At 45.8% G+C, this 13,287-nt stretch overlaps 2 protein-coding genes across 2 annotated transcripts in view; both read right to left on the bottom strand.

Annotated features, from left to right (window-relative positions):
- cdh17 (cadherin 17, LI cadherin (liver-intestine)) overlaps positions 1-340 on the bottom strand; it is a 40,384-nt gene extending 40,044 nt beyond the window's left edge. Inside the window, exon 1 of the mRNA XM_038977224.1 lies at positions 265-340. The gene's annotated coding sequence lies outside the window, so the exon portion shown is untranslated. The remainder of the gene's footprint in view (positions 1-264) is intronic.
- A 2,287-nt stretch (positions 341-2,627) lies between these two features.
- Positions 2,628-6,675, bottom strand: LOC120031470 (GTP-binding protein GEM-like). The gene is made up of 4 exons (XM_038977246.1): positions 5,969-6,675; positions 5,648-5,724; positions 5,291-5,495; positions 2,628-3,412 (listed from the first exon to the last, which is right to left on the bottom strand). Exons 1-4 carry the CDS (start codon positions 6,321-6,323, stop codon positions 3,129-3,131), a joined length of 921 nt encoding a protein of 306 aa, XP_038833174.1. The 5' UTR covers positions 6,324-6,675; the 3' UTR covers positions 2,628-3,128.
- Positions 6,676-13,287: the final 6,612 nt, after the last annotated feature.

Below are 13,287 nucleotides of genomic sequence, written 5' to 3'. Positions count from 1 at the left end.
ACCCCAGGACAGTGGTGCTCAATAACACAGACTTCAAGATGCCATATATACACACAGGCCCTGGCAAAGTCAAGTCAAGATCACAACACACACCCAAAAGAAATCCCCTAATGGAAAATGCTCAATATTAAACACGCATATAGAAAACAGAAGTAACCAACATATAGATACAGGCTTCAACTCAACATTCAGACACAGAAAAAGACAGAGAGAGAAAGAGAGATAGGGAGAGAAAGAGTGAGAGAGCAAGAGGGAGAGACATACCTTGCTTAAAAGAGTTCGCGTTTCACTCCTTGGACTGTAGTGTGATCACTACTGCCCCATCCAGCCTGGTCAAACGTTAACTCAACATTAACACACAATGCTTTATTGAACCTATTCATTGTCTAATCTCCCCGCCCCTACAACAGGCCGAGCCAATAGAGAAACAGGGGGACAGGAGAAGTGAGTGTAACTAAAGGATGTAATAAATTAATATAACATGATCGTCACAGAATGGTAACCATGAACAGGACACAGGAACCAAAGTACTGTAGGTTGTAATGTATGAATATTCAGTGCTAAGCCCCTATTAGAGTTCTTACTGTTACTACAAGCTAAAGGCTCATCTCTGTAGAACCATACAACTGGCTACTGGACTCAACACCACACAGTCAGAACCAGCAGGCAGACTGAACAATCTGTAAGGGTGGAGGTGGGGATTACAAAGGACTGGAAAAGTTTCTCACTCAAAGAGGACTTTAACCTTTGACTTTATGAACTGCTTCCTGTCTGAGAATGTCTAGTAGTAAGCTGTTTAGAGGAGCTTAGCTGAGACACAGATATGACTGCTTCTCACACAGACACACACACCTCTGACATGTCCCCTGTAATAATGAACAGATACAGTGTGCTGATTGGTGGAATAAGGAACTGTATCCCAAATAGTCAGACAGGCCAGGTGATCTGGTCGTATTTACAGTTGCTGACTTGGTGTTGTGCACTTAGCATCACAAGAAGATTCAAAAGGCTCCAGGCTGCATCACCTCCGTGATTGGGAGTCCCACAGGGCGGAGCACAATCGACCCAGCGTCGTCTGGGTTTGGCCGGGGTAGGCCGTCATTGTAAATAACAATTTGTTCTTAACTGACTTGCCTAGTTAAATAAAGGTAAAATAAAAAATAAACCAAAAAGTTAAAAACCACTGGTCTAATCTAAAGGTACCATGTGGTTATTTGAGAATTACGCAAATGTATAAGCACAAACCCATGTCTCTGTAGTTCTCTGTCCCTCCGTGAAAGGTTGGTCAGTAATAGTGCTGCCATCCTGCAAACCCTTCAATGATGATGATGAGGATGAAGGTATTCATCTCCCTGCTGACTCGTTCAGTAGGTGATCCATAATCGATAATGATCTACTTTGATCAATCAGTGTTGAAGTACTGAAACAAGATTAGGATATCAACCTAACCTACCTTGCCTCTGAGATAAGGAACGCAAATACACATGCTGTTATGAGTGTGTATCGGAGGCGAAGTCAGGTGCAGGAGAGCAGAGTGTAGTGAACAGGCGCAATTTATTCCGGTTAAGAAAACAGCACAAAAATAACAATAAATGTGCCTAAAACACGGAACATAGACAGAAATAAATGCGCGTAATAAAGTCCACAATATCCAAATACCCATAACACAAAACAATCATACACAAAGACATGATGGGGAACAGAAAACCAGGTGTGCAGGGAACAAGACAAAACAAATGGATACATTAAAAATGGAGCGGTGATGGCTAGAAAGCCGGTGACGTCGACCGCCGAACGCCGCCCGAACAAGGAGAGGACTTCGGCGGAAGTCATGACACACGCATGCACACATACACATACACCAGGGGAATAGCCAGAAATTTGTTTGTGGGTAGGCCTGCATTTTTTTGTTTTTGCTCAATCTAATTGGGTGGACCTGGCAGGGCCTGTCTCCCTAGTGGATGGGCCTGTGTACACCCCAGCCCACCCATGCCTATGCCCCTGACACACACACAGACAGACAAACACAATTTAATCAGGCTTCTATCGAACCACTTCCTGGTTCTTGACACCTCCTCACAATCAATTTTTTTATTTTATTTAACCTTTATTTAACCAGGAAGGGCTCATTGAGATTTAAAATCTATTTTTCAAGAGCATCCTGGCCAAGATAGGCAGCACCAAGTCATTACAAAAATTACAGACAAACAACATGAAAAACTACAAGTCATCTAGTAAAAACAATCAAATTCACAAGAGTATAACAAAAATCAAAAACAGCAAATTAAAAACATTGACAGGTCAGGGAATCAGTCTCAAGATCATTCATCAGTGATTTAAAAATACCAATCGGGACAAGTTCTTCCAGTTTAAAAGTATTTTGTAAGGCCACTATACAAGACATGTCTGTGTGTCCTAATTATCCCTCTCTCACACACGCTACTGCCCTGGCCCCAATCCCAGGTGTCTAGGGGGTCAGTGCCAATCATCCTGGTGGGAACACACACACACACACACACACACACACAGGAGTTACCTCTGAGGGGAGGATATAACTGCTCTGTGTCATGTTCCAATAGCGTGTTTGTGATGTTATTGGAGTCTAGCAAGACAACAAGTGAACGAAATGACATTTGAAAGGAAATATGGATTTTATTCCACTGCTAAACAAAACCAACGGTAAATATCCACACACAGCAGAACATACACAAGATGAGCAGTGCAGATTGTCAGTTATCTCAATCGGACAGATAGGACTATGTACAAAACCATGGACATACAAACACCTTGTTATCAGGCTTCAAATTGTCCGGGTAACCTAGGTAAAGCACTTGGGAGAGAGAACGAGGGATGATAGAGAGAAGGAGAGAGTCTCAGTGAGGGATGAAAAAAGGACAGGAATTAACATCTCTCTCATGACCCTAAAAGGATTAGAGATCACTAATTATCTAGCACCTCTCTCTCTTTTCCTATTTCAATCTCTCTGTCGGCTGAGATTGTCAGAACACTGCATGTCCATTGGTTGATTCTCCAGACCGTCACAGAGGCTGGCGAATGGGGTGACAGTTTTGAGGGGTGAGTCTAATGTAGACTGCAGTAGGGGTGGGGTTGTGTGTGTGTCCTGGGTCTTAGAGCACTGAAAGGTCATGGCAGGATTTGGACTTCAGACGGAATGCGACGTTGGCATTGTTCTTGGCCACCATCTTGTCCAGGAAGCGTTTGGCCTTCTTGGGTATGCTGTCGCGGCGTGTGTGTGAGTGTGTGTGTCTGCGGCGGTCGTTGTTCTCCTTGGTGTCTCTGCGTAGTCGTAGCTGCTGTACAATGCCATGGAAGGCTGGCCAGACGTTGTGTTGCATTGCTGCTGACGTCTCAATGAACTTACAGTCAAACACTGCAGCACACGCACGGCCCTCTGGAGAGAATAACAGTCACAGTCAGATCGCTGCTGAGAAACTCATAAACACACCACCAAACACCATAGCTCACCCACAGCCCTCTGTAACATATAGTTGAAGTAGGAAGTTTACATACACCTTAACCAAATACATTTAAACTCAGTTTTTCACAATTCCTGACATTTAATCCGAGTAAAAATTCCCTGTCTTAGGTCAGTTGGGGATCACCACTTTATTTTAAGAATGTGAAATGTCAGAATAATAGTAGAGAGAATTATTTATTTCAGCTTTTATTTCTTTCATCACGTTCCCAGTGGGTCAGAAGTTTACATACACTCAATTAGTATTTGCTAGCATTGCCTTTAAATCGTTTTGGGTAGCCTTCCACAAGCTTCCCACAATAAGTTGGGTGAATTTTGGCCCATTCCTCCTGACAGAGCTGGTGTAACTGAGTCAGGTTTGTAGACCTCCTTGCTCGCACACGCTTTTTCAGTTCTGCCCACACATTTTCTATAGGATTGAGGTCAGGGCTTTGTGATGGCCACTCCAATACCTTGACGTTGTTGTCCTTAAGCCATTTTGCCACATCTTTGGAAGTATGCTTGTGGTCATTGTCCATTTGGAAGACCCATTTGCGACCAAGCTTTAACTTCCTGACTGATGTCTTGAGTTGTTGCTTCAATATGTCCACATAATTTTCTTCACTCATGATGCCATCTATTTTGTGAAGTGCACCAGTCCCTCCTGCAGCAAAGCACCCCCACAACATGATGCTGCCACCCCCGTGCTTCACTGTTGGGATGGTGTTCTTCGGCTTGCAAGCCTCCCCCTTTAACCTTCGAACATAACGATGGTCATTATGGCCAAACAGTTCTATTTTTGTTTCATCAGACCAGAGGACATTTCTCCAAAAAGTATGATCTTTGTCCCCATGTGCAGTTGCAAACCGTAGTCTGGCTTTTTATGGGGGTTTTGGAGCAGTGGCTTCTTCCTTGCTGAGCAGCCTTTCACGTTATGTTGATATAGGACTTGTTTTACTGTGGATATAGAAACTTTTGTACCTGTTTCCTCCAGCATCTTCACAAGGTCCTTTGCTGTTGTTCTGGGATTGATTTGCACTTTTCGCACCAAAGTACGTTCATCTCTAGGAGACAGAACGCGTCTCCTTCCTGAGCGATATGACGGCTGCGTGGTCCCATGGTGTTTATACTTGCGTACTATTGTTTGTACAGATGAATGTGGTAACTTCAGGCGTTTGGAAATTGCTCCCAAGGATGAACCAGACTTGTGGATGTCCACAATTTTTTTCTGAGGTCTTGGCTGATTTCTTTTGATTTTCCCATGATTTCAAGCAAAGAGGCACTGAGTTTGAAGGTAGGCCTTGAAATACATCCACAGGTACACCTCTAATTGACTCAAATAATGTCAATTAGCTTATCAGGAGATTCTAAAGCCATGACATAATTTTCTGGAATGTTCCAAACTGTTTAAAGGCACAGTCAACTTACTGTATGTCAACTTCTGACCCACTGAAATTGTGATACAGTGAATTATAAGTGAAATAATCTGTCTGTAAACAATTGTTAGAAAAATTACTTGTGTCATGCACAAAGTAGATGTCCTAACCGACTTGCCAAAACTATAGTTTGTTAACAAGAAATGTGTGGAGTGGTTGAAAAACAAGTTATAATGACTCCAACCTAAGTGTATGTAAACTTCCGACATCAACTGTATACACATGCGCATGCACGCCGCACACACACACACACACACACACACACACACACACACACACACACACACACACACACACACACACACACACACACACACACACACACACACACACACACACACACACACACACACACACACACCTGTGCCTCTAATCTCACCGTTAACTGACACCTCTCTGCGGCGGACCAAGTCACACTTGTTTCCCACCAGGATGATTGGCGTGTGGTGGGCAGGGCGGTGTTGGCGGAGGGATATACGTAGCTCTGAGGCTTGCAGGAAGGAGGACCGGTCAGTTATAGAGTAGACCAGCAGGTACGCATCGCCTGTCTGTATACACTGGTCCTGAGACGACCCTCCCTCATCCTGAAGGGAACACAAATAGAGACTACGTTAGAGCTGTGATATATAAACAAACTGTTAGAGTATGGCAAAAACACACACACAGCAAGACAGAGTTGAGACTAAGCCTACAGACTAGAGTTTCATCAAGTAACCATTAGAAGTTTCTCTCTTACCTCTGAGTCCCAGTTGTCCACTAGAGTGACTGTGGCTTTCTCTCCATCCACTGTGATGGTCCGCTCACACACCTCATCTGAAGAACAAACCAATCACTGTGTTAAGAACCACATTCACAACCAACATTTAGATTCATACAAATAGAATTGTTCAAGCATCTTACTTTTATATTGATGTAAGATGGATGCGTAAAAAGGAGCCCAAGTGGATGTTTCCCATTACGCACAAAAGCATTAAATACATCCATCACAAAGTCATAATATTGGCCTACGCTATAAAACATATTTTCCTTTTTATCAAGCGCATTGTAATTCATTCACCTCCATAGAGCTCGCACTCGTCACTGTCCATGCTGTCTGCCGCTCCAGCGAAGATGCTGGCAATCGCGGTTTTACCGATCCCTCTGGCGCCCAGCAGCACCACGCGAAACGGTCTCGTGCTGCCGCCGGCATTCCCGGTAGACCCAGTGGAGATGACGGAGTCTGCGGAGTCTAAAGAGGCCCAGCTGTCGCGGCTCCCATCCGATTCCCCGGCGGAGTTCGTACAGGATTTGGAGCGGGACATGCACGCTGGAGACGCGAGGCTGTCTGATAGGTGGCTCCCGGTATCACTGATGCTCCACCGGTGGAGTTGGTGCTGCAGCCTCAGACTATGTCGTCGCATGCTCAACAGCATGATGATAAGATAATAAAATAAATCAAACTAATAAAACTCGCCCTTTAAAATAAAGGTGCGCTGAAAAAACACCCTTGGACTGGACTATAAAACAAATAATGGAACAGATGAGAATCTCCAAAGTATTCTCAGAAAGTAAAAGTCCATAATTGAGTGAAATGGATTGAGACTGGATACAACCGAATGTACAAACTCAGGAATAAGAGTTCATCAAGAGCTACGAGCAAACGTCAGAAGTTGTCCCACATCAGTGGAAGTCACGCATCAGTGCAGGTAGACAGTTAAATCCTCGAGATGGGAAAGAAAGAGGCTGTTTGGTTGTTGAGGTCTCTGAACACTGTGAGCGCGTATAATCCCGTAAATCGGTCTCTCTCTAATGTTATAATGGGATTTCTTCAACGGCGAGATTTATATAAAGAAGGGCTCAGCGCGAGATAGGGTTTCCTTGACGTCAAGTCTGTGTCTCCTCCCTCACCCTTGTGCGTTCTCACGGCTCGGGACCAGTGGTGTTGAGGGGGTCTGCCCTCCCACCCAGAGGCAGCAGTGGATAAGTGGAGATGTGTGTTTCCACATGTGTAGGCTACTGTATCCCTGCCAATGTTTCTGATACTGTAGAGACTGAGCAGGGACATATCATAACAGCCTGGTTTCATAGACTAGACATAACATAGTAAACGTAATTCTGGGATACCAAATTAGTATAGTAGTAGTATGATATGTTATGTTTGGTATGGCTACATGGTTTCCTTTACATACCAATGGCTAACTGTGAACATGCATTAAGATCCAGGGTTAACACTTTCTCACAAAGCAACTGTTTTGATTATGCAGAAGTTGTTGATTCTCCTCTTCACATGTCTTTAGTGTCACACTGGGTGATGGACACTTCCCCAAAAATAACAGTAATCACTGGTTACACACTGGTGCTGCAATGGAAAAAGGTCATAAAGAGCCATGTGTAACCGATGTGAAATGGCTAGCTAGTTAGCGGTGGTGCGCGCTAATAGCGTTTCAATCGGTGACGTCACTTGCTCTGAGACCTTGAAGTAGTGGTTCCCCTTGCTCTGCAAGGGCCGTGGCTTTTGTGGAGCGATGGGTAACGATGCTTCGTGGGTGACTGTTGTTGATGTGTGCAGAGGGTCCCTGGTTCGCGCCCGGGTCTGGGCGAGGGGACGGACTAAAGTTAAACTGTTACACATGCATTTGAGTGACAGAAGGCCCCAGTACATTATCCTCTAGGCAGAGGCATCATGCCCTCAGATGTGTCCTGTTTAAAAAATAGGAATAATAAAAAAGATATGTTGTTGTTGTTTCTCTGTAATACTACTAGCCACATAGCAATTTTATGAAGTTGGCTTTAGCTAGCCTCAACTAACTACCAAGAGCCATTTCAGGCTATCAAGTTAGAGTAGCTACAGTGCATTTGGAAAGTATTCAGACCCCTTGACTTTTTTAAAATTACGTTACAGCCTTATTATAAAATTGATTACATTGTTTTTCCCCTCACCAATCTACACACAATACCCCATAATGACAAAGCAAAAACAGGTTTATAGAAATGTTTGCAAATGTATAAATAAAAAAAACGGAAACGTTCCATTTACGTAAGTATTCAGACCCTTTACTCAGTACTTTGTTGAAGCACGTTTGGCAGCGATTACAGCCTCAAGTCTTCTTGGGTATGACGCTACAAGCTTTGCACACCTTTATTTGGGGAGTTTCTTCCATTCTTCTCTGCAGATCCTCTCAAGCTCTGTCAGGTTGGATGGGGAGTGTCGCTGCGCAGCTATTTTCAGGTCTCTCCAGAGATGTTTGATCGGGTTCAAGTCCGGGCTCTGGCTGGGCCACTCAAGGACATTCAGAGACTTGTCCCAAAGCCACTCATGCGTTTTCTTGGCTTTGTGCTTAGGGTCGTTGTCCTGTTGGAAGGTGAACTGTCGCCCCCAGTCTGAGGTCCTGAGCGCTCTGCAGCAGGTTTCGTCAAGGATCTCTCTGTACTTTGCTCCGTTCATCTTTGCCTCGATCCTGACTAGTCCCCCAGTCCCTGCCGCTGAAAAACATTCCCACAGCATGATGCTGCCACCACCATGCTTGACCGTAGGGATGGTGCCAGGTTTCCTCCAGACGTGACGCTTGGCATTCAGGCCAAAGAGTTCAATCTTGGTTTCGTCAGACCAGAGAATCTTGTTTCTCATGGTCTGAGAGTCCTTTAGGTGCCTTTTGGCAAACTCCAAGCAGGCTGTCTTGTGCCTTTACTGAGGCTTCCGTCTGGCCACTCTACCATAAAGGCCTGAGAGATGGTTGTCCCTCTGGAAGGTTCTCCCATCTCCACAGAGGAACTCTGGAGCTCTGTCAGAGTGACTTTCGGGTTCTTGGTCACCTCCCTGACCAAGGCCATTCTCCCCCGATTGTTCAGTTTGGCCGGGTGGCCAGCTCTAGGAAGAGTCCAAACTTCTTCCATTTTAGAATGATGAGGCCACTATGTTCTTGGGGACCTTCAGTGCTGTCTAGGAGCTCTACGGACAATTCCTTCGACCTCTTGACTTGGTTTTTGATCTGACATGCACTGTCAACTGTGGGACCAGAAAAGGCACAGGTGTGTGCCGTTCCAAATCATGTCCAATCAATTGAAATTACCACAGGTGGACTCCAGTCAAGTTGTAGAAACATCTCAAGGATGATCATTGGAAATATGATCATTGGAGTTCAATTTTGAGACTCATAGCAAAGGGTCTGAATACTTCTGTAAATAAGGTATTTCTGTTTTTTATTTTGAATAAAGTAGCAAAAACTTCTAAAAAACTGTTTTCATTTGTCATTATGGGGTATTGTGTGTAGACTGATGAGGTAAAAACATTATTTAATCCACTTTAGAATAAGGCTGAAATGTAATAAAATGTGGAAAAAGTCAAGGGGTCTGAACACTTTCCGAATGCACTGTAGCTTGTCTAACTAACAAGCCTGCTGGCAAGGTTGGTAGACTTTAGAAAAGAAAGACATTACTAAACGTAGTGAATAGTACTCACATTCCTTTGAATCTTTTACCCAGATTTTAGCAGAGAATCATTCGTTTCTTTAGTGCCCCCCATTATCACAATTCCTCCTGAAGCAGGTCTATGTCTCCATTAACCTCTGACTGGTAAAGAAGCTGAATGAACAGATAGATTTAGAGGTCGCCTTAATGCAGTAGGCTTACGGAAGACCTAGATTAATACCGCCAATGAGTAACAGTCACACTGGGCCAGGAGTAAAACCATGAGTCACACTGGGCCAGGAGTTACACCACAAGTCACACTGGGCCAGGAGTAAAACCATGAGTCACACTGGTCCAGGAGTTACACCACAAGTCACACTGGGCCAGGAGTAAAACCATGAGTCACACTGGGCCAGGAGTTACATCACGAGTCACACAGTCCTCTGATGTCCTCACCCAACCTATGCATTGGCATCTCTTTTCCTACCTAACAAACCAAAATAATGACAGTGGTAAGTCCACACAATCACACTTCCACATGCACATATCCACTCACACACTATTTCACAATTCAGGCACCAGACAAGAGTCCTGTCATCCACATGTATACTATTTACATTATGGGGCCAGGTTTCATTTCACATGACTATACGGTGCAGTAGTCCAGGGTTTCATTTCACATGTCTATAAGGTGCAGTAGGCCAGGGTTTCATTTCACATGTCTATAAGGTGCAGTAGTCCAGGGTTTCATTTCACATGTCTATAAGGTGCAGTAGGCCAGGGTTTCATTTCACATGTCTATAAGGTGCAGTAGGCCAGGGTTTCATTTCACATGTCTATAAGGTGCAGTAGTCCAGGGTTTCATTTCACATGTCTATAAGGTGCAGTAGTCCAGGGTTTCATTTCACATGTCTATAAGGTGCAGTAGGCCAGGGTTTCATTTCACATGTCTATAAGGTGCAGTAGTCCAGTGTTTCATTTCACATGTCTATAAGGTGCAGTAGTCCAGGGTTTCATTTCACATGTCTATAAGGTGCAGTAGTCCAGGGTTTCATTTCACATGTCTATAAGGTGCAGTAGTCCAGGGTTTCATTTCACATGTCTATAAGGTGCAGTAGTCCAGGGTTTCATTTCACATGTCTATAAGGTGCAGTAGTCCAGGGTTTCACAAACCCCCCCCCCCCCCCCCCCTTGGTGCACATTTAGGTTTTTGCCCCAGCACTACACAGCTGATTCAAATAACCAACTCATCACCAAGCTTTGATTATTTGAGTCAGCTGTGTAGTGCTGGGGCAAAAAACTAAATGTGCACCCATGTGGACCTAGTTTGGGAAACCGTGCAGTAGTCCAAACGGTTGTCACATCCCCAGGTCTCCTCAGGTAACAGCATGAAGGTTGGTTGGCTCACTGATCCTAACACTGTAATCTGGAGCTGTTCTAACTTGGGGTCAGGATCAATCAGATTCACCTGAGGACAGCCAGACCGACAGGCAGGCAGAAAGCAGAGATGAGGAGCGCTCACACACACATTGCTCTAGACAATGAAGGATGGCGCTGAGTTTCAAACCTATGCCTGTTCACCGAGTGTAGGATCTAGACCCGGGTGTAGCAGAAGGAAGGACCCGCCTACGTCTGGGTGGTGCAACAGGTATAATGTGCTGGTCTGACCTAGTGAATGCTACGTCGGACATTCATAGCGTTATGTCATAAGCCCAGCAGATGCAACAGACCCCAGGTGCTTGGCCCTGTACACTTGGTCCCCCAGTCCAGTCCTGCCCTGTACACTGGCACTCTCATGTCCACTGCTGTGGTGATACCATAACCCCAGTGTTACCATAACCCAAGTGATACCATAACCCATAACCCCAGTGTTACCATAACCCAAGTGATACCATAACCCATAACCCCCGTGTTACCATAACCCCAGTGTTACCATAACCCCAGTGATACCATAACCCCAGTGTTACCATAACCCCAGTGATACCATAACCCCAGTGATACCATAACCCCAGTTTTACCATAACCCCAGTGTTACCATAACCCATAACCCCAGTGATACCATAACCCCAGTGATACCATAACCCCAGTGATACCATAACCCCAGTGATAACCTAACCCCAGTGATAACCTAACCCCAGTGATACCATAACCCCAGTGTTACCATAACCCATAACCCCAGTGATACCATAACCCCAGTGTTACCATAACCCCAGTGATACCATAACCCCAGTGATAACCTAACCCCAGTGATACCATAACCCCAGTTTTACCATAACCCATAACCCCAGTGTTACCATAAACCATAACCCGAGTGATACCATAACCCCAGTGTTACCATAACCCCAGTGATACACTAACCCCAGTGATACCATAACCCCAGTGATACCATAACCCCAGTGTTACCATAACCCCAGTGATACCATAACCCATAACCCCAGTGATACCATAACCCCAGTGTTACCATAACCCCAGTGTTACCATAACCCCAGTGATACCATAACCCCAGTGATACCATAACCCCAGTGTTACCATAACCCCAGTGATACCATAACCCCAGTGTTACCATAACCCCAGTGATACCATAACCCCAGTGTTACCATAACCCCAGTGTTACCATAACCCCAGTGATACCATAACCCATAACCCCAGTGTTACCATAACCCCAGTGATACCATAACCCCAGTGATACCATAACCCCAGTGATACCATAACCCCAGTGTTACCATAACCCCAGTGATACCATAACCCATAACCCCAGTGATACCATAACCCCAGTGTTACCATAACCCCAGTGTTACCATAACCCCAGTGATACCATAACCCCAGTGATACCATAACCCCAGTGTTACCATAACCCCAGTGATACCATAACCCCAGTGTTACCATAACCCCAGTGATACCATAACCCCAGTGATACCATAACCCCAGTGATACCATAACCCCAGTGATACCATAACCCCAGTGTTACCATAACCCCAGTGATACCATAACCCATAACCCCAGTGTTACCATAACCCCAGTGTTACCATAACCGTCCTGGTCAGAGAGGAGAGGCTGCTGTGGTATCGGGTCCTGGTCAGAGAGGAGAGGCTGCTGTGGTATCGGGTCCTGGTCAAAGAGGAGAGGCTGCTGTGGTATCGGGTCCTGGTCAAAGAGGAGAGGCTGCTGTGGTATCGGGTCCTAGTCAGAGAGGAGAGGCTGCTGTGGTATCGGGTCCTGGTCAAAGAGGAGAGGCTGCTGTGGTATCGGGTCCTAGTCAGAGAGGAGAGGCTGCTGTGGTATCAGGTCCTGGTCAGAGAGGAGAGGCTGCTGTGGTATCGGGTCCTAGTCAGAGAGGAGAGGCTGCTGTGGTATCAGGTCCTGGTCAGAGAGGAGAGGCTGCTGTGGTATCAGGTCCTGGTCAGAGAGGCTGCTGTGGTATCGGGTCCTAGTCAGAGAGGAGAGGCTGCTGTGGTATCAGGTCCTGGTCAGAGAGGCTGCTGTGGTATCGGGTCCTAGTCAGAGAGGCTTGTGTCGTATCAGGTCCTGGTCAGAGAGGAGAGGCTGCTGTGGTATCGGGTCCTAGTAAGAGAGGAGAGGCTGCTGTGGTATCAGGTCCTGGTCAGAGAGGCTTGTGTCGTATCAGGTCCTGGTCAGAGAGGAGAGGCTGCTGTGGTGTCAGGTCCTGGTCAGAGAGGCTGCTGTGGTATCAGGTCCTGGTCAGAGAGGCTGCTGTGGTATCAGGTCCTGGTCAGAGAGGAGAGGCTGCTGTGGTATCAGGTCCTGGTCAGAGAGGAGAGGCTGCTGTGGTATCAGGTCCTGGTCAGAGAGGCTGCTGTGGTATCAGGTCCTGGTCAGAAAGGAGAGGCTGCTGTGGTATCAGGTCCTGGTCAGAGAGGAGAGGCTGCTGTGGTATCAGGTCCTGGTCAGAGAGGAGAGGCTGCTGTGGTGTCAGGTCCTGGTCAGAGAGGCTGCTGTGGTATCAGGTCCTGGTCAGAGAGGAGAGGCTGC

Source organism: Salvelinus namaycush, chromosome 37 (genome assembly GCF_016432855.1).
Source record: "Salvelinus namaycush isolate Seneca chromosome 37, SaNama_1.0, whole genome shotgun sequence".
Taxonomy (NCBI): Eukaryota; Metazoa; Chordata; class Actinopteri; order Salmoniformes; family Salmonidae; genus Salvelinus; species Salvelinus namaycush.
The sequence above is the reverse complement of the archived record's forward strand: the minus strand, read 5'-3'. Positions and strand labels throughout refer to the sequence as shown.

What these genes read in the sequence shown, in the direction of transcription:
- LOC120031470 (XM_038977246.1), bottom strand. Translation starts at nt 6,323, where the DNA reads ATGCTGTTGAGCATGCGACGACATAGTCTGAGGCTGCAGCACCAACTC. An exon ending in CGAGTGCGAGCTCTATGGAG is followed by an intron (nt 5,725 to 5,968) that starts GTGAATGAATTA and finishes TTTGTTCTTCAG; the next exon opens with ATGAGGTGTGTGAGCGGACC. An exon ending in CAGAGAGGTGTCAGTTAACG is followed by an intron (nt 3,413 to 5,290) that starts GTGAGATTAGAG and finishes TATTCTCTCCAG; the next exon opens with AGGGCCGTGCGTGTGCTGCA.